We start from the raw sequence: 24,430 nt of genomic DNA on the forward strand, positions 1-24,430 counted from the left end.
AAACCAGTGACATAACAGGCCATAAAATGTTACTAAAGCTTCTTCTCTTTACTTAGTAAAGGTATTTTTGTTTTGTTTTGCTTTGCACTGTTTTTGCTATGTGCAGCATATTGTGCATCTAATCTCAATGACAGACAAGCAACAAGGTAAATAAGCTATTAGGAAGACAAAAAGCTCCTCAAACATATGAAAGCAAGCAAGCACAAATATTCAACTTGAGATTTAAGTTTTTTAAACGGACAAAACCGCTATGTATCAAGTAATCTTATGATTTTAATTAGCCAAGCAAGTGCAAATAATAAACTATCAACTACTACATATTACAGGAGAAAATGTACTACTTTTGCTGTTTGAAATCCATATCGATTCCCATCTAGCCTGCGAGTTATTAATCACTCCAATTAAATCATGAACACAGGTCTTTATGCTGAAATTGAACACCCACCAATAGATCAATAACTCAAACCTCCAAGAGCAATTACTGTTCAGCACAACAGAGCAGCTCGTTACACAGAGCTCCACGCTGGCCACAATTCACTCTGTCCTATCTTCCACAGGCAGTACAAACAAACCGGGGAAAAAAGATTTTATAACTATTATTTTCAAAATAAACAGACATCTGCTTAGAATTACCTAATCTTTCACATCACAGAAGCAGATCTGCCAAGGTCACATTGGAGACATGATTACATTTTTTCACAATTTGTTATTCTAGCAAAGCCCTGATAAGATTGAACTATTGAAGTTCACACTCTGGTTTAATTTCAAGAGGTTAAATGCCAAATCCTTTTCTTATTGCTACAAGGAAGGGATCTGCCAGGCTGCATAATACCCTGTGTGGGCTAAGACAACAATTTTGTTTCATCTGCACAATCTTATGAAGGTTTTGATTTTTTTTAAATGACATCAGAGAACTCCAAACACCCAAAGAATCATTAAAAGTAAAATCTGAAAGTGAGATTGTTCCAAAGAAGGGAGAATGACCTTTCAGACTTCCTAGCCTAGAGAAGTTAAATCAATGGCTGGCTGAGAAAGCACATTCACTAACCAAAACCAGAAAAAGGCAAGAAAGAACATTCTTAAACACCAGATCATCTCTGCTGGGAACAGGAGATGATTACCCTAACCAGCCAAGCGTACACAGGGTCACAAAAATTCCCATCTCTGCCTAGGAAGGTAACTGATGCTTATCTCGATGCAATGAAAAGAGGAACCATTCGCATTCAGGCTCTCCGATTGCTGCCTTGCGACTTAGCCCCCGTGTCCTTTCTGGGGGAGAGCCATATTTCTGCACGCACCCTTGCATCTCACTGGCTCATCTCTTCAAGCAGGCCCCTGAGTGACATCTATCACCCTTCATTAGGGGAGCTATTGGCAGGCAATTAAGTGGTGATGGACCCACGCCACGAAACTAATCAAGATGAGTTCATACCGCAACCTTCAGGCTGCAGGCACTGCTTCTGTCTCCGAGGAGGGCCACATTACTGCTGTTTCCCCTCGCCACCTCCCTGTTGGGAATGTCGAAAGAGCCTTGGACAAGAATCAACGTACCCACGGAGAAACTATGTCAAATCAGGCAATTCAAGGCAACAAGCAGGCAGAGGGGCAGAACTATTGTTAAGAATCTTTCAGCCCAGTTCCCGCCTTGGCTTTGAATCGCCAGACACCCAAGTCACGTTTACAAAAGGAAGGGAGGGAGATTAGGTATTCCTCATTATACCAGAGGCAGAGAGAACCCAAAGAACAGAGGAAGCATTCTTCCTGCCTGAAGGTCAGAGACTATAACTAAGTTAGAAAGACCAAATCTTGTTGTGATCTTTTTTCTGGAATGTGGCATGCACTATTCATATGAAATGCATCAGCTCAAAACTCAATATCCTACACACATCTCCTCAGAGAGCTCCTCTCTGGTCTCTAGATGACCAAAGATCATCCACATGCACCAAATTCTGTCTTCCAGGTTGACTTTCCAATCATTTCTACTGGAAACACATAGGCACACAACAGACCCATTAACACACACGTCCAAACTGAGCCCCTGAATAGACTCATATGGTTTCAAAATGGCCTTTCAGGGAAGAAGAAAGCCCTATATAAACCAAAATACAAAAGGAAAGAATCCTCTTTCATTTTCACACCTTCCTGAGTTCATAGATAACGATATGAAATAGGGGGTACTGTCAGGTCTCTCCACTTGAATCAGTGACTGAGCATTAGTTGAAGCAGAGAATTGCTTGTAACTGTGTATGTGACCCTCTTTTCCCAGCACTCAAAGGTTAATCTTCACATGTTCTGTTAGGTTCTTAACTGACACCATTCAAAACCACCAAGCTTCAATGCAAAACAGCAACAGGATCAGGATTTGCTTGAAGCCAGATGTGACAGACCTGGCTTCCTCAGTTCTAAGCGCAAAGCAGGAAAGGACATCAAACCTCAACTAAGAACAGCAAAAGCTAAGTGCGTTTTAGCTGAAGCCTACTACAGATTCTGCTAGAGGCAGATCCTGTTTCATGGAAGTAACAGCGGCATCAAGCTGGTCTGTGAGTGTGCAATCCAGGGAGTTCGTTGCCTTCACCTAGAGGAACAAGCGGGAGGGTTGTTTAGGAAGGACAACTGCAAAGCGAAGTTGTGTCTCTGGCACAGAGGACTGAAGACGCTATGGAAGGAAGCTTAACTACAAAGCTGTGATAAAGCTAAGAAGCCACACCTCCCGGTTCCCCTCATGCCTTCAGTCTGGCAGAACCACTGTTTCAGCACATTGTACTGTGTTTAGGAGACCCTGTGCTAAACTCTGCTGTTTAAGTTTTCAAGGAAAACAAAGACAACAGCAATCATTTCTAATGGATATAAGCCTGCAGTGGTTTTTGCTGGATGTCAGAGGACTGCAGAAAAAGATCTATTGTGCTTGTGTGCAATCATTACTTGAAGTGCCAAAGCTGCTTTTCCAGCTCAGGAAAGAACTGAAAGATATAAAAGGGCAGCAAACAGAAGTGTTTTGAAACCGTCTCAGTAACTTGACTAACTTCCATACCCAATGTTATGGCTGGAGTTGTAAAAATGGAAAATTCTGCTGCAAGGTGACTTAGTCTTTGCTGAACAGGAACTGAAAGGAGTGACTGGCCATGCACAAATTAGCAAAATCCTGCCTCATTTGTTAAGTTCAGCTCTCACTGCTCAGTACCTGCTGTCAGGTTACTGCTAACATGCTTGTAGTTTGGGAAAAGAGCGCTCAAGATTCAATGCTTGTCAAGTGGGGCCAATGCTTGCCTACCAGCAGCTCCCCGTACCTGTAGCCTCCTGCTTCCCTCCCTGCTCATGCCCAGGCAGAGACAGGCTCAGACGTAGCAGGAGCACGTCGCCTTTCTATTCATGCCACCAGCAGCCGAACTACACAAGTTTAGCTGTCACCAAAGTGCCAACACTCAAACGCTCTGGCCTCCATTTCGCTGGCAGTTACACAGTAGCACCTCTGTCTGTTAATTTTATCTAGGTTCTAAGGTCAAGAGGAAGAGAAACTGGAAGGCCAGATTCTGCTATAAGCTCAGAGGCAGTAAGGTCCTATTTGCTCATTCCCATTTGCATGGTCAAAATCCAGCTCTAGACCTGCTGTAATGGCATCTTCAAGAAAAACTGAGATACTGAAATTAACGGACTGAATACGTTCAACAACGTTTCAAGTTGCATCACTGATAATTAAAATATTTAAGGGACAAGCTGCAAGTTGTTAATCAGGGAACATTTACTTGAATGGTGTGTGCCCTTTGGATTTGGTCCCTATGGCAACCAAATATTCACTCCAAAAGGATGCGCTGGAAGAAGCATGTCAGGAGCTGCCTCAACATTTTAATTCACAGTGTGAGCAATGAATAAATACAACTACTGACAAGCATAGCACAGGCAAAAAAGGTTTGTAAACAGCATTAGGAAGCTACAGATGGTCTTCTGCATTTTAAGATTGAAACAGGTCCATTTTTTCTTTAAGTACATCCTTTACAAAGATCAACAAAACCTGTGTTGTTCGTGAGGTGTTGAGCCAACTGATAATAAAGGCTCTGTGACACAGGAGCTCTTCTTCAGTTTCTAGCATCTCAGTCCTTGAGGAACTGTGACTATGTGTTTCTGTTCCCTCTGTTTGAAGATGTTGGCTCAAAATCTTCAGAAAAATCTTTTCAATCTCACATGGCCCTTCAGGAGACTAACTTTGAGAATACAACAATATTTGAAGGACAGCTTCTCAGCAAGCTCAAGAAAACGTGAGGAAAGATTGTCTTTTCCTTCAAAACAGGAAGAGTGTTTTGGTATGCGAAAAGGAAAAGACTGTACTTCATTTACTACTTGTACTGTGGAAAGCAAACTCCTTCACCATGATCTCGGAGTGTGTGAAATACAGTTGCAAAGGTCCTTCCATCTTTCTCCTTTGATGGAAGCATGAATTCTTCAATGGGCAGTAGAAATTTTGGAAATACTTTGGTGCTGTAAATGCTTGAGGGTAATATAATATCTCACACCTGATAAGATCTAACAGTGGAACCCTATGTTCTACATTGCACTGGAGTCACGCCCTGCTATGAAAAGGTACTCTTGAATCTCTTCTTGCATTAAGACTTATGACTGTGGAAAGAAATCTCACGAGGCTGAAAGGTGCAAGGCTGCACAGGTTGCTGCAATGCCAGCCTGAAACAATAATTCAAGACTTGTGAACTCAAATGCCTGCTCGCCACTCTTCTTCCTGTTGACTCCTTAGAGTCCAGTTACATACACTGAAGTGGGCCCTGCAATAACCATTGACCTTAAGCACCAATTTCTACAAGACTGCTGGATGGAAGCAATACTTTCAGCTGCAGGTCACCAAGGACACAGGAGATACCTGTGATTCTGACACGTATGAAGACTATTTACTTCAATAATGCATGGGGGGTCATTAAGTAGGGTATTCATCGACCTATCAACTGATGTATTTGACTTTCTTGGTGAACCAGGTTTGCTGTAAGCCACTGCAGTGCTCAGAATTATACCCTCTCCACTTCTCCAAGCAGAGCCACAACTCCCTCACACTCTCCATGTTATACTCTGAGCTGTAATTGGGTGGGCACTGCCACATTATTAACCTCATTCTTAGGTAGCAAACAAGTACAGACTTGTAAATATAATCATGGGAATTATTTCAGACAAAATTGCTGCACATTTTAATTTTAATTTTGGGTGAAAGAAAGAGACAAGTTTCTGGGCTTAGCCTGCAGATACTTTTCCAAGACAGTAATAGCTGCATAATTCATATTCTTGTTTTCACATGTTTGCCATGCATACCAACAATTCTACTGAATTCACCGTAAGTTCTTCCTTTAGATCCTCTCCATGTCACAATTTTTCCAAAGAGCAAAAACATAAACAAACAAAAGCCCAGTGGTAGGTAGCAACTCTGGTTTGGCAAATTCACGCAATCGCAGATTCTTGCACATTAGGAAGGGAAAGTGGGGTCCATGTTAATTCTTGAGAGTTTCCACTTCACATTAGCACACCAGCCAACACCCTTCACTCAATATATCTGTATTTCCCTGCAAGCACTTTTTGTGAAGTCAGAATGGAGCATTCATATCCCTGCCTGAAGCCACCTGCTCCCCATCAACTCTAGATCACACACACTGGAGGAGTGCTGCCCTCTACATGAAAAAAGGCTCATAAATAGTATTTGTGACTGATAGGAAATCTCAGCACAATTAGAAACAATTTATAGCTTCCACACCTAAAAAGCTCAGAAACTGAATGGTAGCAATGCTGCAGGTCCTCAACTCAATCTTTTAACAATGGTTTGAGGAGCCTTTGTTCGTATTAAACTAATTGGAAATTAAATACTAGAACCTTGCAGAGAGGGGATTTCTTCTTGTGAATGCATTTGTCCTAATCGATCCAAAGAGGTTAATCAATCCAACGATTACAAATTATGTGCCTCGTCTCTCCATGCAGAGAATCCAAGTTCTGGTGCCGCTGGGCACTATCATTTTGTTTTTGAAGACAACACCCCAAACTGCAGTGGTTTGTTCCAGGGAACCACCTCATCCCACATTAACATATTCATGTGCAAAATGGATCACATATGTTGCGTTCAAACTGGCAGGGAGTCTGACTCAGGTCTGACAGCATGAGAACCTCTAGCCCAAATATCTGAAACTAATAAAATCCACACCATTTTCCTGACTCCTCATGCTAACAGTAAATGGAGCTGTATTTGCTTAGCACTAGAATGCTGTCAGTAGTGAGGAACCCACACAGATACGCAAAAACAGTTAAGAATAAAATGGAAGGGGCATCACTTTCTAACATGTCTCACTTTTAACTTCCTCCTCCTTTGACCTGCAGTAAGGATACTAATCCTGAATCTAGCATTTTGCATTTCTGCTAATTTACTGCTGTAACAACAAGGGAAATGGTAAGTCTGATTGAGCTAAGGTAACAAGAACCACATATGAAGCTGGAGGAGCAGGGGCCCTTACACCAGAGCCATGCCAGACCAGGACACAACTGCAAAAGAGAGCGAATTTGCTGGGCTGGGCTGAGTGCACGTAACACCATACAGCTCCCATGGTGTCTGCCTCCTGGGCCCTGTTCCTGCCTTCTCACCTTCCAGGCCATATCCATTTTGGTTTTCTTGGTTATCTAACCAAATTGCAACAAAATCTCTTCATCTTACACAGAGGCATGTTTTTGTCCCCAGAAGACAGACAACAGTAGCACTGCTCCATGCCATGTCTGTGGTCTGTGTGGACCTCACAGTGAGATGACTGTCGCATGAAAAATGCAAGCAAGAGTGTTTTTGTTACAGGTTACACTCCTGGTTAGTGGAAGTTACTGGAATGTCAGACTCTACCTTGTGATTACTCCACAAATAGAAATTAGGCCAGGAGGGACAGAACACCCATTATTTTATACATAGATACAGGAAGCAAGAAAAATTACGGAATAATCCTTGCTGACAGCGGGTTATTTATTTTTTTTTTCCAACTTTTCTCCCACCCCTCTGTTTCCCAGGCAGTCTAGCAGGGATATTCCCACAATGACCTTGCACTCCTGAGAGCTGCTGGCTTGCTGGAGGCTCAGCCCAGAGTAGCTGCTGTGCATGGAGTACATTTCTTCCATTTACTTCATTAAAACAGAAGCCAGATTTCCTTTACGCTAGGTGCTGTACACGCTGTACACTTCTGAAGGATGAAGGCATCTGCTAAGTCTAAACAAGGCACAGTGGCAGGAAGAAAGCAACTATATTCCCTGTCAGAAAAGGAGGAAAAAGGCACCAAGTCAGCCTCTCAGATGCCCCACCACAGAAGTGAACCCCTTTCTTCAGAGACCATATCTCACTATATCTGCAAGATACATCCGCAAGACAGATCCACCTTCTCCCTCTCCTTGCACAAGGCACAGAATAACTCCCTTATTACCACTGCTGGATGCTCAGCATGCCAGTGAAAGTCTCCCTCTTCTTCCTAGTCTAAGGAGTTGCCCACCCCTTCATTTTATAAATTACCAGAACTGACATTTAAAATGTTCAAGAGTAATCTGAACAGAGCATTCATGCCTTGGGCATTTTACGTTCTACAAGGAAAGAAACAAAAAGGCCTCATTTAATACCTCCCTGTAGGATTCCTTGTTCTTGCTCTTCCCTTGTGCATCTCCAGATGCAAACTCTTAGTGGTATAATGTTCCTGCCATCCTCCTGCCCTCCCTTCTTTCTTTTTAAGAGCAAGATGGGCTTTTAAAACAAACCTCACTGGCCGACTGGAACAGGTGGTGGGAGTCCTTTAAAGGAGGGAAAAATCGTTTGTAACTAATAAAAGCTGAAGAAAATTCTGATTCCCGTGGTTTTAGTAAGCACCCAAGGGAGTAATTCGGACGGTAGGCACATCTGCCGCTCCTGTGTGCTTTGGCAGATCCCTCGGCGCCCAAGTGCCATGCCGCAGGGCCGAGGGGACCAGTGGCCCCGTGCAGCTGCGCTCTCCACCTCTCGGGGTGTCAAGGGCAAGGTGTCTCAGCCTGTTTTATAGGGAATTTTATGAACTCTGCATCAGACCCAGAGCCTGAAGGGCCAGACCTAAGGTGGGGCTGATCCCATAGTCTCCTCTGGATCTTGAGATATGGCTTCATAAAAAAAGCAAAGCATCTGTCTTTTCCAACCCCCACAGAAACTATACAATGTTTGAAACAAGTTTTGTGCAACGTCAGAAAGCTGGGCCTGCAGAACCCTCCTCAGGGCTTTGATTTTATTAACTAAACCCTCCCCTACAATAACTTTATGACCCTCATCCTAGGAGAGAAACATCACAATATACTGAGGCTAACAATGTAACATGATCTGCTGCATTATAATTGACATGTAAAGAAGTCTAATTAGGAAACAACCCCCAGGGCATGGTTAAAAAAAGCTGGGTTTGCTGTGTGGCACTTGGAGACACAAAATTTCCTAGAAGGTAGGGAAAGAACTGCAGTACTGAGATAGCAGCTCACTCTCCACCTCCAGTCTCAAGCCTTGCTATCTGCCTTTCTTCTTTCCTTATTGTCAAAACAGGAGGAGAGAGAGGTGACAAGCTGGAGTGGCGTGGCCAAGATTTGAGAGTGAGAATTTAAAGAACTCCTGCCGAGCTCCGAAGTGCTGTTATGGCTACTCCCTGTGTGCAAGGAATTAGGATACAATCCCCATTCCAGCTAAGAGCAGAGGAGTCAGAGGAATAGACGTGCTTTCTGCAAAGACCACAGGTATTGCTTCTTTTCTGTATTAGCTGGCATGCACAAGGTACAAAAACATCCATGGCTAAGAGCAAATACTGGAATCCAGGCTTATCTGGATGTGATCTAAGGGATGCTTTGCTATAATGTGGCCAGTGCAGTTGTTTGTTCAAGAGCTAAAAGGAAGTGATATTTCTTCCTATGGAGGAGGACCAGGAAATTAAACCTGGACTAGACTCAGATCTCCCTCCTTTCTCATATGGGTTTCTCTCCCCAAAGCTGGGGGCAGGGGTGAGGGTGTTGAACCTTCTCCAAAAGTGACTTCCCTTTCCTGCAGAGGTAATTTATAGAGAAAAAGGTTTGAAGGTAACCAGTGCCTGCAGCCTTCTAGAAATATGCCACATTCTAGAATTCTGGGCTTCTACCTATTTTTTTTTTTCCATATCAGTTCAGCCTGTTGACAACCTGCACTGAAGTCATTTCAAGGTGCACATGCCCTCCCCTCCCCCCCCACAGTAGCTGGTGATGTTTGCATGTCTGTTTGCTGACGTGCTACCACTGAACATTTTTTCAGAATCCAGTGCTACAGCAGTACCACAAAGTCTATTTAGTTTGTAAGGCTGCAAAAACCAGCATTTATCATTACATGGTCTGAAACGTCACTGCAGTATTTACGTCCCTTTCAAAGAACCACAGAAACGTTTATCATCATATGGTCAAGCTTTCCTCGTCACATACCAACACTGGCGTCCTGGAGAAAGCCTTCATCACAAACAAGCACTCACTTCAAGTACCTTCGGGGTATTCGACATGTTGTGGCTGCATCGAATTAATTTCTGACCAGGAAAGAGAACACTCTCTTCAATCACCCTATAGAAATGTTTTCCTTATGGCCAAATTTCAGAAACATTCACCACCCGATTCTGAGGTTGGTTTTTCTAAGAGCTAAGCATCATAAAGTAGCCACGTGTTTAAACAGGAGGTCATTATCCACCAGCTTCAAGTTTCAGTGGAAGCTTCTAAGCAAGAGCAATTTGAAAATGTAGCTGCAAAAGCACTAACACTAGTTTAGAGTAGTTTAAGTTTTTGTTTTACTGATTCTTGTGGCTAAGATCTATAGAGCTATCAAATTAACATCTGGATGTCTTATTGAGGAGAAAAAAGTCAATCATTTCATCTCTCTTTACTGGCACAATCACACGACTTCATCGATACTGAGAGCTGACGGCAAAGGACACAAGGACAAAATTCTGTGACAGATGCAAAGCCACTGTTTTATATTTCATATAGCTAAAAGCAGCACAATTTAGCAGATGAGATTTAAGAAATGGGAATCGTAAGGAACTGTTTCTATAGATGCTGTAATACCACAGGTTAAATATTAGCTTATTGGTTCCTAACACAATTACGCAAAGGGAGATTTTCAAAGGCACCAAATCAGTGGGAGATTAAGTGAGGGTTTGCCCCAAACCTTTCAAAGCACTGCAACCCCACAGTTCACCTTCACCATCACCTAGAAGCTTTTCAGGACCAATAGCAGTGGCCCTATGTATTTGTTATTTAAATGAATATGTCCCGTTAACTCTCTGCAGAGTAATCTGCTGTACCCACTACCAACCTCCCAAGTCCCTCTGGCTTCATCTACCCACATGGTGAGAGGAGAAGCTCTTCCCTACCCGCCCTTCCTCTCCCTCTCCATCACCTTTGGAGTGTGTATTGCTTTCAGCTTCGATTTGTGCTGCATTCAGCACTCCATGCAGCCAGTCTGGTCAAACCCACAGATGGAAGGAAAGATGTCTTTCCATCCCCACCTCTGCAAAGCAGCAGATGCTGTCAAAAAAGCTCTGCAAACTTCCACAGTTCTCTTTGAAACCTGAGGAGAACAGATGAGCAGCACATTTGAAATTAATTACAGTAAAAGCCTACTGCATTGTTCTCTCCTCCCCTTCCTTTTTTTCCTGACCCCTCATCACATAGCTTTCACTGAAAAGTCTGTGCGGCATGTATATTTTCCTAAAGTCGCCAGGGCCAAAACAGTACAGCTGAGACATTCACAGAAGTCAAAGAAAGTGCAGAGCCAGTTTAGTGCACAGGGGTACAATAGTTCCTTAAGAGCAAGTGGCTCCTCCCGCCGGCCCCCCTCCCAAACCTTCCGTCTCTAACGAACGTTTGGTGTCCGTCCACAAAAAACAAACATCAATCAGGCAACAGGCTGTTCCTTTTCCCCTGTTGCTAGTCTGAAATAACAGCTATCCCCCGCTGGGCTGGGAACGCCACTTCCCTGTCCAGCACACATACAGGATAATAAGGGGGAGGTGAAGGAGGGAGGAAAACCCGCTCCAAGGTGCCAGAATACACAGTGAGCTGTGCTGGCCGGAGCCAGAGAAAACTTGGGAACACAACAGCTTTTGATTCCTCCTGTCCCACCGGGCACGTTAATTATTTAATAGTCGGCTGGTGCATTGGTGGTGGTGGTAAGAACAGGGTGGAAGGGAAATCAGGCTCTTCCCCCACCGCCACCCCCCCGGCCTGCTCTGGAGCTGGCAGAAGAACATGTGTGCGCACACACACATGTGTGTGAGAGGCTTTGAGATGTGCCTGGAGCCTGCTCAGAACTGTGTCCTCCCTCCACTTCTCTGACAAGACCCTCCTTGTTGGCTTATGACCACAGAGGCTTTCGACAGCACAGGACAGCATCTGGAGCAAAGGAGTTATGGGGCAAAGAAACCCACTCTGCCTTCTCTCCATTAGGAGGCTGATATTTTTCATTTGTTATGACTGGGGGAAGGGCACTCCTGCATTTATATTGGATTTTGACAGAGTTGGAAGCGGAGTTGCAAATCAAACATAGATCATCTTATGATTTGCAACCAGGGCTTTCTAGGTGTCTGAAGCAACACTCTGGAAAGAGCGCAGGGAAAAGGAGAATGTAACTACATCTCATTTGGATGGAGAGGACTCACAGATGTTAGGAATATTTTTGATCAACAGCTTTCCTGGCACTGCTTGTGGTGGAATCCACAACCTTGACGGCTAGCTGAGTAAGGCAGTGCTGGCAAGCTCCTGCCTGCATGCAGGCAATTTGCAATGCTGCCAGTCAATATTTCAGTGAAAACAAAATTGCAGGGATCATATTAAAAGAGGGGAAAAGGGAAAATAAGACAAAACAAAAACAAAAAACAGCCTCCTCTTCTAAGAGGAACTCTGATATGACCTGATGGGAAAAACCCTCCCAAATCACAACACACTCTTTGTTTAAAATTAACACACTGTGATGGGAGTCCTGCCGCGAGCACACTAAGGCAAGGCCGCCAGCAGCAACAGAAGCAGACTCAGCAAGAAGTGGCTTTATACAGGGACACCTGGGTGGCATGTTTAGTACAGGCCTACAGGAAATGATGCAGAAAGAGGTTTATAGTTGTGTCCATTTGGTTGAGGAAATGTATTCAGCAGGCATGGATCTGAGCCAAAAACCTGGACCCAGTCTTCTTGAACTGTCAGGAGAAGAGGGAAAGGGAGGGAGGAGAGGAGGGCTTCTGCAGCAATGTTTTCGAATCTGGGTCTGTATTTAGCCTTGCTGACCCATTCCTAGTTCAAAACAACAGTGTTCTTGGAAGACAAAGCAAGCAGTGCAGACTGGCCAGTATTTCTCACTGGACCAGTCTTGAGATTATAGACACAGACTCTTAGATGCATCCGAGCTCCTGGTGCAGCTCACACCATCATTTAGAGTATCTTTGAGTTTCTCTAAAATACTCCTGCCTGTATGACTTGCAAAAGGGTGCTCTGCTGCTCAGAATCACTGAGTCGAGCCATTTTCTGCCCTGGCCTCAGGACTACACTTGGCTTACTACGCTGGCATTATGTCAGGGGGCAGTCCTCAATTGTCTGCTTAGGACTGCTTTACAGCATGTACTGCTGGGCTGACATAAAGGGACTGGAGTCTGGCCTATGATGCAAAAAGATTTCAGGCCAAAAGGCGCACTATGCTCAGAGAATTTCTTTACTGATCCAATAAAAGCTATAATTTGTTCTACTTTGACTATTAAATTGACCAGTACAGAATGTAATGGACATGCTAGCTGTTGGTTTCAGGTTTCTATCTCAGTTTTAAAGGCTGGTTCAATAATAATAATTATAACAATATTTACTATTGTATAAATCTTCAGTACTCACACTGAAAATTTCTTCCTCCCACCGGTAAGCCTGTATTAAATCAGGTTGTCTCTACAGAACTTGCACTGTGGGTGCCTATCACTGTGTCTGGAGAAGACCAGCCACATCAGAGAGCAACTGGCCAAGGACAGCTCAGCTGTCTGGGAGCCAAATCACATAGTACTGAGAAAATTAAACAGTTGGCTGCTTCACCCTACATGGCTGGCCCTTTTCTGCCACCCTGCTTTGCGGATAGCTTCCCAGGGAGCTGGCTCTGGCTTTTCCATTGCGGTTTAACATTCAAGACTCAATGTTGTTTGAGGTGGTCTTGATGGGACCTTTTTTAAGGCTGCCTGTTTCTACCCTTAACCATGAAGATGTCACAAGGAAAAGCACTCAAGTGCTCCAGGGGACAAACTTTTCTGCAGGTTTCATGGCACAAGACAGGAAGAGCTAAGGAGAAAGATCTCTCTCAGTACTGGATCATCAATAAATACGGAAACACAGACCAAACTAAGCAGAGATCAAAGCAGCAGACGCAGGTTTGTAGATGTCTGCTTATTAGCAAACCCCACACCAGCTGAGACTTAAATAGCCTTCTTTATGCAAAAAAGAAGAAGGAACAAAATCGAAGGAAACTAGCAATTACATAATTTTATTTCCCTCCTAGCCGATTTGCTTTCCATCAGGTGGCTCTGTGCTTGCATGTGAAAGGCATTTGTGAGCACTAAGTTAAGCGCAAACCCGGCTTGATATTTTCTTTTTACTGGGAGGAATTCTCTGTGCACATTTTTGGATGGAGTGGAGAAGCACAACAAACGTGTTATTTTGTATTATTTTTAGGGGCTCTTGAAAGCATTACTTGCTGTCTGAGGAAACAAGGACTTCCAGGCTGCACACCCTCCCTTTTTTCCAAGGCTCTACCCCTCCCACTTGTGACAGTTCTCAGAACCAAAGGCAACGGCCTACGTTTAAAACCCCACCAGGAGTTAACCGTATGGATTCATCTGCAACCTTCTTCCTCCTCACTTAAAAAAAAAATCTTCTTCTTTCTATAATATCCACCCAAAATACAGTAGTCCGACTGGTGAAGGACCCACCATTTCACAGTGCTAGTAGATGTACTCCCTGTGTAATCAGGCTTTCTTGGCTTTGCAGCTCACCTTGCTAATACCTTGCAAGAATATATCTCCAACAGGGCAAAAAGTTAATGTCCATTTCATTGGAGAGATCTGGAAGTCTGACTATTCCCTTATGGATAAGCCTTAAAGAATTTATTAGTGATGAAACCAATATGTTTCTTCAGAAACTTAATAGGGCTCCATAAAAATTACTTCAATAACTTTTAAAATTTAATGGCGAATGAGAACCTTTCCGCAGGCTTTTTGAACTGTCCAACAGAATCCCATAGCAGGGATATAACACTGCAATAAATTTTGCAGGACAGTTAAAAAAAATATATAGAAAGCTTTTAATTTCCTATTACCTCCTGCAAGACTTTGCCATCAATTTAACGCAAATAAATGAACGAAAAGCACTGCAGTCACTTCTCTGTCCCAGTGATTTGCAAGAAAATATTTACTGTTTTTTTTTTTTTGGGGGGGGGGAACCCTCTAGAACAAGTATCCTTTTCAAAAACACAGACACGCAGACACAAACACCGTGCCAAGGCCTGTTCTCTGACACGTTGGGGTATGCCCAAGTAAACCCAGGGAAGTCAGTGGCGTCAGTATGGCCTTCCCCGGCACGGCGGGACGCAGCCCGGGGCTCGTGGTGGAGGGGAAGGCCCCGGCCGGCCCGGGAGCTGCGCAGCTCCCGGGCTCCGCGGGGACCTGCGTGACGGGATGGAGGATGGGCAGCGAGACACGGCGGTGTGAATGGGCGAGTGCACGCTGCCTGGGGGATTTAAAGGAGAAAGAAAATGGCAGGAGCCTTCGGCAGCAGGGGGGGGAGAATGTCCTCAAAATGGCCTCCCGCCTCCTCTCCAAGGCGACAGGTCCTGACAGGCTGCTACCAGTGGTCCCGAGACGTACGCATTTCAAACAAAGCTACTGTTAAAAAATAAATGAATAAATAAATAAAAATTTAAAAAATGCTCTGGCAGCCCTGGGCTGCCGGGGAGCAGGGCCAGTTCCCGCTCGCCGTGCGGAGGATCGGGACAGCCAGGCCCTGCGCCGGCTGCATCCCTGCGCCCGCAGGGGCCTCGCTCCCCGAGGGCGGGCGAGGAGAGGGGAAGGCTGCGAGAGGCTCACGCCACGAATTAAAAAAAAAAAAAAAAAAAAAAAAAAAAAAAAAAAAAGGCTCTGAGTTATATCATAAGAAGAATCAAGGACAAGAGCCCACAGTCTGAGGTCCGGGCGGCCCTGCGGCGGTCACAAGCGCGCCCCACGGTGCCCGACCGTGCCGAGGCGCAACCCGCGCCAGCCTCTCGCCGTCCCCATGAGGGACTCCAGCCCCAGGCGGCGCTGAGATCCCCGGACTTTTGCTTTTTTGCTACCCGAGAAAGCAGATAAGAAAGTTATAAACAAGAAGTAAAAATCATGGTATCTTTCAAGCACCCTTTAAGAGTTGGGCTAATGTAAACTACCACAAGCATTTGGAGGGATCTTCCTCCCACCTCCCCAATTTACTATTTGATGGTCCTTTTGTTTACTTTTGCACAACCTGAAAAAAACTTAAAATTTGCCTACTAAATCAATATAAGTTTGTGCTGGCATATTTGAGATATATATTATTTTGCTTTTATAGTTTATTTTAAATAAAAAGTATAATTAAAGAAAATAAACCACCCACTTCATAACATTTACACAACGAAGACTTTATTTATTTTATTTATGTTTTGGTGGGCAAGCCACAGCATGCAGTTAGCTTTCCGTGATACTTAACAAGGCTGCATTTGAAATTTAAAATCTTTAAGGAAATGAACAAATTCTGCAGAGGAAGGGCGGCCGAACAAAGAGACTTCTTACATTACCCTAGGTAATTGTGCATATATATGTTTCTGTGTGCCTCTCTCTACTCCAAAAACACATCCATAACTTGGATGCTTTAAATCAAAAAGCAATTTCAGTCTGTAATACTCAAATAAATAATTAAACACATTTTATCTCCTACAGTATTGCCTCTATTCATTCTAATCCCACTGACAGGAATGCAGCAACACACCCCACATCCTTAAAATAACAAAACAAAACACAAGACACCAACCAGAAGGCCTGGAAATGTTTATAATTCAACTTTTCAACTCTCCTGGCTGCAGCCTGAAGCTACAAAGCCAGCTCTGTGCTGGCTCACGCAGGGGAGACGACCCGGGAGATAGCCGTGCTCGCTGCGCGGCAAAGGGTGCAAGCAGAGCGCACCCGCCCGCGTGCGCGTGGCAACTCGAATTTTGTGAGGCACACCACACGCAATCTGCGCCTAAGTCAACAAACAATCCACCCTTGCATACTAACTAACATCAGCCGAATTTTTCCAAGTTAACTGTAGAGCGTGGTTTAAGGTAAATACGCTCCCCTACTTGTCCGTCGTAGTCTCACAGAGAGCCACTACAGATAGGGATGGTTACGGTTCGACTACCATTAAATACATATGACATAGTTAAGCAATAAACAGGTGAGATACTGATGCCAGAGTGTACTCCCATTCCCAAAGGGAGGCCTGAGAGAGCTTTCCAGAGCTTGCAAAATGAGAAAACTGCAAGAGGACTAAAAGGCTGCACTTACTGCACTATTTTCTGTGTTTGGTGCTGTTCTGAAATGAGGCTAACTGGCTGTGACTTGAGTGATTATCTCGGTTACCCACATTGTTTGAAAATCAAAGTCCCCCTCCTTCCCAGGCCACTGTATAATAATATACATACATATGCAGGAAAGCCAAAAAGCTAATGTGCTAATCCAGGCAGTGACAAAATTAGATAGAACTTTTCAAAAAGAGGATGCTGGGAATAGCTCCCATGCTGGATACAGCAATAGTTCAGGGTGTCCAGTGTTGCCAGTCCCAAGCACTTACGAATCACAAACCATCTTTAAAATGAGGTTTAAAAACAAGGTATTTGAGGTTCTTTTCAACTGCCTGTTGTCTCTTAAGCCCAGAAGAATCAGAGTTCCAGGCTCTTCTCTGTGGTCAAAACTACTAAAATCTTGCTTAAAAAATAAATGAAATTAAAGCTTAGATTCTCATAGAATCCTCTGAGGTGCAGCGCCTCACAAAAAACATAGAATAATGTAAGACTGTGATAAAACCACAAGAGATGCAACACGGGGAGTAGAGCAGCTGCAGAGCATCCTGAGTGCTGTATAAATCATAGCAATGTGGTTGCTATCTAAATAAATGCAGTACTTATTTTTTTATTACTACACATGCTGCTGTGGAAGTTTTTGCATGCCTGTAATTACGCTGGACTCTTGTCCAAACACTCAGCTGTAAATTATCATCTTCATCAAATTCTGGTGGGCCAAGCAGTCAAACAAAGGATGGTTACCTCATCAAAACATAACCAAAACCTGGGGGTAAAGCTAAGATCAAGAAATCGGAGGCATCCTTGTTTTTTCTGCATCTCAGACGCTGCTATGGACCCCACACAGGAAACGGGAAATTCATGGTACTGCTCCTGACCTCCATTTGTGTAAAATACAGCTAATTGCCTGACTGGGTACAGTGAGACTTGTTTGCCCTGTGTCTGTGCAGACCTTCATCCAATGTAGAGCTTTTTATTACAGCACAGTAATGTCGAGGCTCTGAAGGTGGGCTTGATCACAGAAGAAGCTCGACGTTACACGAACCTCAGCCGTGCTGAGATGGTTTTCTGCTTCACCTGGCTCCTTCCAAAAGCCAACCCCAACCCTCCTGTCCCTGCCCCGCTGCCCCTCCTTCCCCCTCTCGCAGCATCTCGCAGTAATAAGCATCAGTTTTAACAGCATGTCCTACACTGGAGGTTTTATATTTCCAGCTTTTAAAATGATTTAGTGTGACAGTTTAGTACTGAATTTAAAAAAGGGGGGGGGGGAAGAAGAGAGCAAAAGGAGAGACAGTCCCCTTAAGGCAACAAAATTAAGGCGCACTGATCTCGGAGGAACAAGGGTTCTCCTCTGGTTCAGATGTGCCTGTCAGGGCTCAGCGTCGTCTCTGAACAAGCAATCTCTCTTGCTGACCCAAGGCGCAGTTTTGTGGTCAAGAGGACAGAAAATAAAGGAAGGCAACTTCAAAGGACCCTCAGCTGCATTCGCCCACTGGGGCGGGTGGCGGTGGTGCATCCCACGGCTGACAATTACGACCCGTGCGCCGAGAGAGCTCGCCTCCCTCTTGTCAGAGGGATAAGACGCAGGCTGTGAGCTTCAGAGCTTTGAGGATGTGTACAGCTCCTGATGAAAGATAGCACTTCAAAGCTCTCCGCCTGGAAACCCGTGGAGAAGTGAGAGCGGAGGGTAAGCAATCTTTTTTCCTGGGGGTGGGGTGGGGGGGTGTGTATGCAGGGGAAGGATAAGACTTATTTTCACTGTCATTTATTATTGCCATGAAAATGAAGCCTTGCACTGTTTATGGAATCTCTTATTAAAAGGATCTCTTGATAAATTGCTTGATAAACATTCATTAATTAAGTCTCTCAGCTCACTCAGCTGACAAGCATTAGTCTTCATTTTGCAGGAGGGGGAAATTGAGGCACGGAGTTAAGCGAGCATCCTGCCAGCCTGGGGCAGCGCCGGGTCTTTCGAGCGCAGCTTCCCAGCCAGTTGCTCTCTGTCAGCAGACAGCTGGATTACACTGCTCCCTCCACACCGCATCTGATTTGGATCCCAAGCAATGTGCTCAGCTTCAGCTGTCTGCAAAGCCCCGGCCCCCTCGCTGCTGCCCAGTGGCAGATGTCGCTGTGCCATGCACACCTGCCTCCCAGCCTCCACTTGCTCTGCAACAGCCATTTCCCTTGTCGGTGCCCTTTGCCAACGCTAAACCCATGCAGGAAACATCTATTTTTAAGAAGCCCAGTTCATCCTCATCCCAACAGTGCCCTGGGAGGGGAGCTGGGTTCAAACGATCACAACCCCACTGGTCTCCTGAGCCTCAGGGACCCCGTTTCTAGGTTATTTTGATGGAAAAGGCACAACCTCTCCCAGTTTCACTGACCGCAGCCTGGCCTGAGCACAGTAGGTCCACAGCAAGAATAAGCGGGAGATGGCATAACCACCTCTCCTCAGGGAAACCTCATCGGGGAAGCCCACTGCAGAAGGGAGCAGCAGCTGGGACACAACCCTGAACTCCTTAAAACACAAACAACCCCCAACACTTTAAAATATCATTACAACCCGCAGGCAGCGGTCCGTCCAGCGATCCAAGGGTGGATGTGCCTCTCACCTCCACAGACCACGAACACATCTGCCCTCGTCTCATTCACTATCATCTCCCTCACCCTGCCGCCGGGAGAGGGACAGAGCTACAGTTTTTGGCTAGATCTCCAGGGCCCTGCAGAGTACTTGCCCTTCAGGAGAAAACAAAGGGCTGGCTGGGAGATCCCCGTGAGAAGGGAACGGCATGAAAGAACAAACAGACCTTTATTATTTGTGTATTGATTTATTCATCAGGAGGATATAACACCCGGCCCTCGGCAGGGAACGTCCTTGTAACTCTGTACCGCAGCCACAAGTTTGCTAAACAAATGCTTTCTTACATCAAAAAACAAAGACCTGTGAGCACGGCAGATCGTGGTTCTCCGCTTTTACTTTTAATTGTTATTTCCTTACGTGGAGGATTTACCCTCTCTTTCTCCAGGAAGCTCAGAGTGCCCTATTCAGCCTATTTCGCAGCTGCGACTGCTGAGGTCGCTCTGGGTCACGCCACCTCTCTCCCTGCACAATAGCGACCGTGCCCAGACGGGACATCTACGCCGTGCATCTGGCATCGCACATGAGCTCGTGTCAGGAGGAGGAGCACCACAGCGACAGCCCCCGGTTGTAAGGAGGTGAAGACAAATGCCACATAGAGAGCATCAAACAAAAGACCCTGCTCCTAAGGCCTTTTGTGGAGCTGTGAAATATGGTCAAAGGTTACGTTTTACAGCTGTTACAGACTCAAATAAGTGAAAACCGTCCGTCTTAATACTTAATTGCATTGCTAAGCTGCTGATACACAAGGACAGCATAAAACAAATACACTGGGCCAAACACAACCCCAGGGAAACTTCATGGAAAATAGGGGGTGTTGCACCAGACAACGAATACACTTTATCGTATTTTAAAAGCCCAGTTACCTCCAATAAAAGCTGTAGCATAGATGCTGCAGATTTGCCAGTTAATATCTCTCCAAAAAAGGCCTTAGGTGTTTACAAAAGGGGGGCATAGTGCAAATGCCCACAGGAGACAACACGTACGTGCTGCCCCGTATGTGTGCACATCAGGAAACAGTGTTTAACTAATCCTTTCCCTGCACAGTCACCATGGCTCCAGTCCTCAAGAACAGGGGCCTTAAATCAACGCTCTTATCTTAGAAAAGGAATTTAAGCGGAACACTTTGAAAGTCACTTTCTCCCTGCCATATGGCATCTCCAAGACTGGTCGTGTCAGAGCAGCTTTCATTTGCATGTGTGAGAGAGAAATTCTGGCTCTTATGTTGCAGGAGTGATAACAGGGCTAGGGTTAGGATTTAGCACTGTTTGGGTTTCTGCACAAAATCTTGCTGAGGCAAATTAATCTCACCTCTCAACACAAGCACTGTGCCAAAAGCTGAGGTAGTCCCCAGCAGAGCTGGCCCACAATCACAGCCCATGGCAATCAGCATGATCAGCAAGGCTCCACCAGTACAGGTGGGAGAGGAAAAGAGAAATCCAAGACAAAAATGATAGTCTGAACCCAAACTTTCCCAAAGCTGGCAATATCTCTACCCACAGTAAACTAAACAAGAACAGTCTTAAGTTACAGGGATATAAACAGCAGTGAACACAGACTTCAAGACAGCAAATTCACAGCCATTCACACATTTAACTTTATGATGGAGAAGTATTTTGAAAACTCATGTTGCAGAGCTGCTCTGTGATATGAAGGGGTAGGAGATCTCAGGCTTCAGTAAGAGGAGGAGCCAACAAAGCTGCTAACACTTTAGCATAAGCCTCTATACCAGATCTTTGTACCACGCATTTGTTCAGGATGGCAAGATTTTTGTTTTGCTGAGGCAGTGCTGTATGGGCAATCTGGTTTGCCTTATCAGTGAGCCAAGGCCAAGAAGATAAATGCTCTTCCCCACCATTTGTTCAAATTTCCCTCCTTCCCCCAGATAACGCTGCACACTTTTGTAAAAATATCTGCAAATGTAATAACATAACGGGCTTGTCATCAGTTTCCACATTTGGCATTGAAACTTTGCAAGGCTTGGAAAGACAGAAAATTCCTAATACTTACCACTGCTAAAGAGCACAGCTATAAACTGGGCCTGGGTCCAGGTAAAGGAGCACACAACCACCAAAACGCCTTTCCACGGCTAGCACCTACTCCTACACAACTGCAAATTACTCCTTTCTTGGCCCTCTTGAAATAACACAAGAAGGTTATTTCATCACTTCTTATTAATGGGCCTCATCTCCCCTCTTCAAGGCATTTGTATGTCCCTAGTATTCATTATTGCTCTGAACTGATTTATTCCGTAGCTCAGTACTGGGAACACTGCAGAACAGCTATACTGCCTGGCAATTCATTCAGAGCCATAACATCAACCTCCTTGCATGATAAAGTGGAACCATTCCTAGCATAATGCTTTCAATCACACACCACATTTTGTCTTTCAAACTAGAGCAGCCTTGTTTTACAGACATACTGAGCCCTCAAAGTAGGGCTTGGTGTATTTAGAAATATGTCACTGTAACTCCCAAAGGGAATCTTAACAGGCCCAGTCTCTTAGCAACACCCGGTGAGTATCACAGGTAACTCTCAATTAAAAGTAATAGCGGGAGCTGGGAGCTGAAATCCTGCAACATGCTGAGCACCTTCCACCTCACTGTGGAGAACTGAGACATACAGACACAAATGCTCTGTGCACACTGGCAGGAGACAGATGTGCAAGTCCTTGTGAGAATAATACAGAGAACACTGAAATATTGCTCGGTTTGGAAGAAATGAGGATTTGATTGTATTAGAGGAAAACAGCACATCCCCCTACAGTAAAGGCTGATTCTGCCTTTGTTAGTAATCCTCCTCCTCAAGACATTTGTTATGAATCTGACTTGCAAGGAAGAAGTCCCGCCCCACACGGAGACAATGCAGCTCTGTGTTTTAACTTAATCATCGCAAGCCTGTAAAACTGATCTTTATGACAATCTGTGTGGCAAAATTAAAGGTACTGGCAAAATTGATGTCCTGTTATCTGCACAATGTTGTTGACAGTTTCATGCACTCAAATCTCTTGCTGTAAGATAAGGAAAGCATTTCTCCAAATCACTTACCTTTATTTGCTGCAGGGGAGAACAGCTTCTCAGAGCCTACAGAAGCCTGGAAAAGGAAGAGAAAAAGAGAGTGAGTAATGCTAAAGGAGAATTTAGGAAGGTTTGCTCACAAAAACACAGTTCTCATAAAACAAGTCGGTTATCTTTAGACCTGCAATTACACATTGCACCTGGAGGGTGCAATGTTGTGCCATTAAAGAATAAGCGTGCATCCTGAGAAGATGAAAGCAGAGCATAGAGAAGTACTGTCCTGATCTCACCCAACTACATTCTCCTGTCTCGTTTATTTAGGCAGCCATGCAATGCACAGCTATTTTATCCACGACTCTTCATATAAAAACATGCGAAACTGCTATTGACCTGAAGAAAAAACATTTCAAAGGCTCTCTCATTGAAAATAAGTCTAATTTCTTGCTGACCATGCAAAAGGTAATTTGTGTATTGACAACACAAGTTGCAACTGAACACATATGCATGAAAGATAGTCTTATATAATATTACACCAAATGATAGGTACATGCTGCTGTGCTATGAAACAAAATGACTTCCTTTTGGAAGAAGCCTGTCTCCTTGTAAACCCAGTTGTTTTATGCTGCTTGAACTCCACTGCAGTGAATTAGTGCTCCTCACAGCTCTGGGAAATAGTTAAAGAAATCCAATTAACATAAACCTTGTAAACAGCTTCATGATAATCAGGGTCACCGGGTTACAGACAAGATGATAATGACAGATAGGAAAAAAAGTCCATTCATTGCAAATAAAGCTTTTATGAGTTAATTTGATGGTTTTCCCCACTCCCCCACGTCTTCTTGCCGATATCAAATAGTCAACCTACTTCAGCAAAAGCTTTTCCTCCCCACTATCTGATGAAATAGCAAGTAGCCTCTACAGAATCAGTGCTGGTCTGGGAGTAGGAAGCATTATCAACATTACTAATATCCACAAGGTAGCTGAAAATATCATTGACATTTTGACACTGACTGCTGCATGAATAAAGAAGGGGTGAGGTACAAAGCTGAATAGCAGAAGATATTAAAAATAATAAAAAAAGCATTCTTCGCCTGGCTCCGCTTTAAAAAAAATGAATCAATTCAACCCATGGATGAACTAAGTTGATTTTGATTCTGATCTTATTGATTTTATTCTAAGGTGCCTTGGGAGATCTGCATGATAAAGAGCACTATGAATTTTATTACATTGTTATATATTTTAAATAACGACTCAAGGAAAAAACAAATAGTAAAATGCAACAAGATCTGCATAAGTTATAGTAAGAACCAAAGAAGAGCGATCTACTAATGTTATTTCTAAGCAACTGGGTACTATAAGCGCTATGCGTCTTACTGAATGCAAACATATAAAAAAGAGACAGGAAACAACATGAAAGAAAGGTTGAGGATGAGACACGTAAGCAAAATTCCAAATCATGTCCACCACAAAGCTGCAAGTGTAGCTGTGGTGTGTATGATCACTACACAGCTCAGCATCCAGAGGATCTTAAAATCTTGGGAAAAGACTGAGCCCAATTCTTCTATAGGTTATCTGCATGATCCCCTTCACCACACAGATTAAACTGAGGAAAAATTTAGAGCTGCTTTTGCCTGGGTTAGTTTGCAAAGACGGCCTAACAGTGTCACAGAGCAGCAACAGCGGTGCCTAAAGTATTTTACAGTCAACTCTGAATTTACAATCCATTGTTAGGACACTTTTTGCTTATGATCAACACAAACTCACAACAGATCCAGAATAAATCAGCAGATTCCAGAAATACGAGGTAAAGACGCACGTTGAAACCAACCACTTATGCACAACCAGGCTCTATCCTCAAAGCACTTCATAAGCACCGGGACGTGCGGCAGGTGATAAACAAGATTCCCCCCATTTTATAGGCAACGAAGCTTTGGCATGCGGAGGCTAATGGCATGCAGCAAGGACTAAGCAGTGAAATGGGGGCTGAGCCAGAAATCCCAGACCTGGTTGCTGGCGCTGGATGCACAGCACACCAGGTGAGCTCCAGCCAGCAGCCGCTAGGTGAAGCTGCCCAGCCCCGGGGTCCCGCCAGGAGCGCGCCGCCAGCACGGGAACTACCCCGGCAGCTGCAGCCACGACACCGGCTCCGGCCACTCCGGCTTCGTGCTT

At 44.5% G+C, this 24,430-nt stretch overlaps 1 protein-coding gene across 13 annotated transcripts in view; it reads right to left on the bottom strand.

Annotated features, from left to right (window-relative positions):
• The window catches only part of FBRSL1 (fibrosin like 1), a 556,885-nt gene that overhangs the window by 36,790 nt on the left and 495,665 nt on the right, over positions 1–24,430 (bottom strand). For all 13 annotated transcript variants that reach the window (XM_067307137.1, XM_067307140.1, XM_067307147.1 and 10 more), the window contains one exon: positions 22,292–22,337. In XM_067307137.1, coding sequence (XP_067163238.1) covers positions 22,292–22,337 — 46 coding nt within the window. The remainder of the gene's footprint in view (positions 1–22,291; positions 22,338–24,430) is intronic.

Source organism: Apteryx mantelli, chromosome 17 (assembly GCF_036417845.1).
Source record: "Apteryx mantelli isolate bAptMan1 chromosome 17, bAptMan1.hap1, whole genome shotgun sequence".
NCBI classification, from domain to species: domain Eukaryota; kingdom Metazoa; phylum Chordata; class Aves; order Apterygiformes; family Apterygidae; genus Apteryx; species Apteryx mantelli.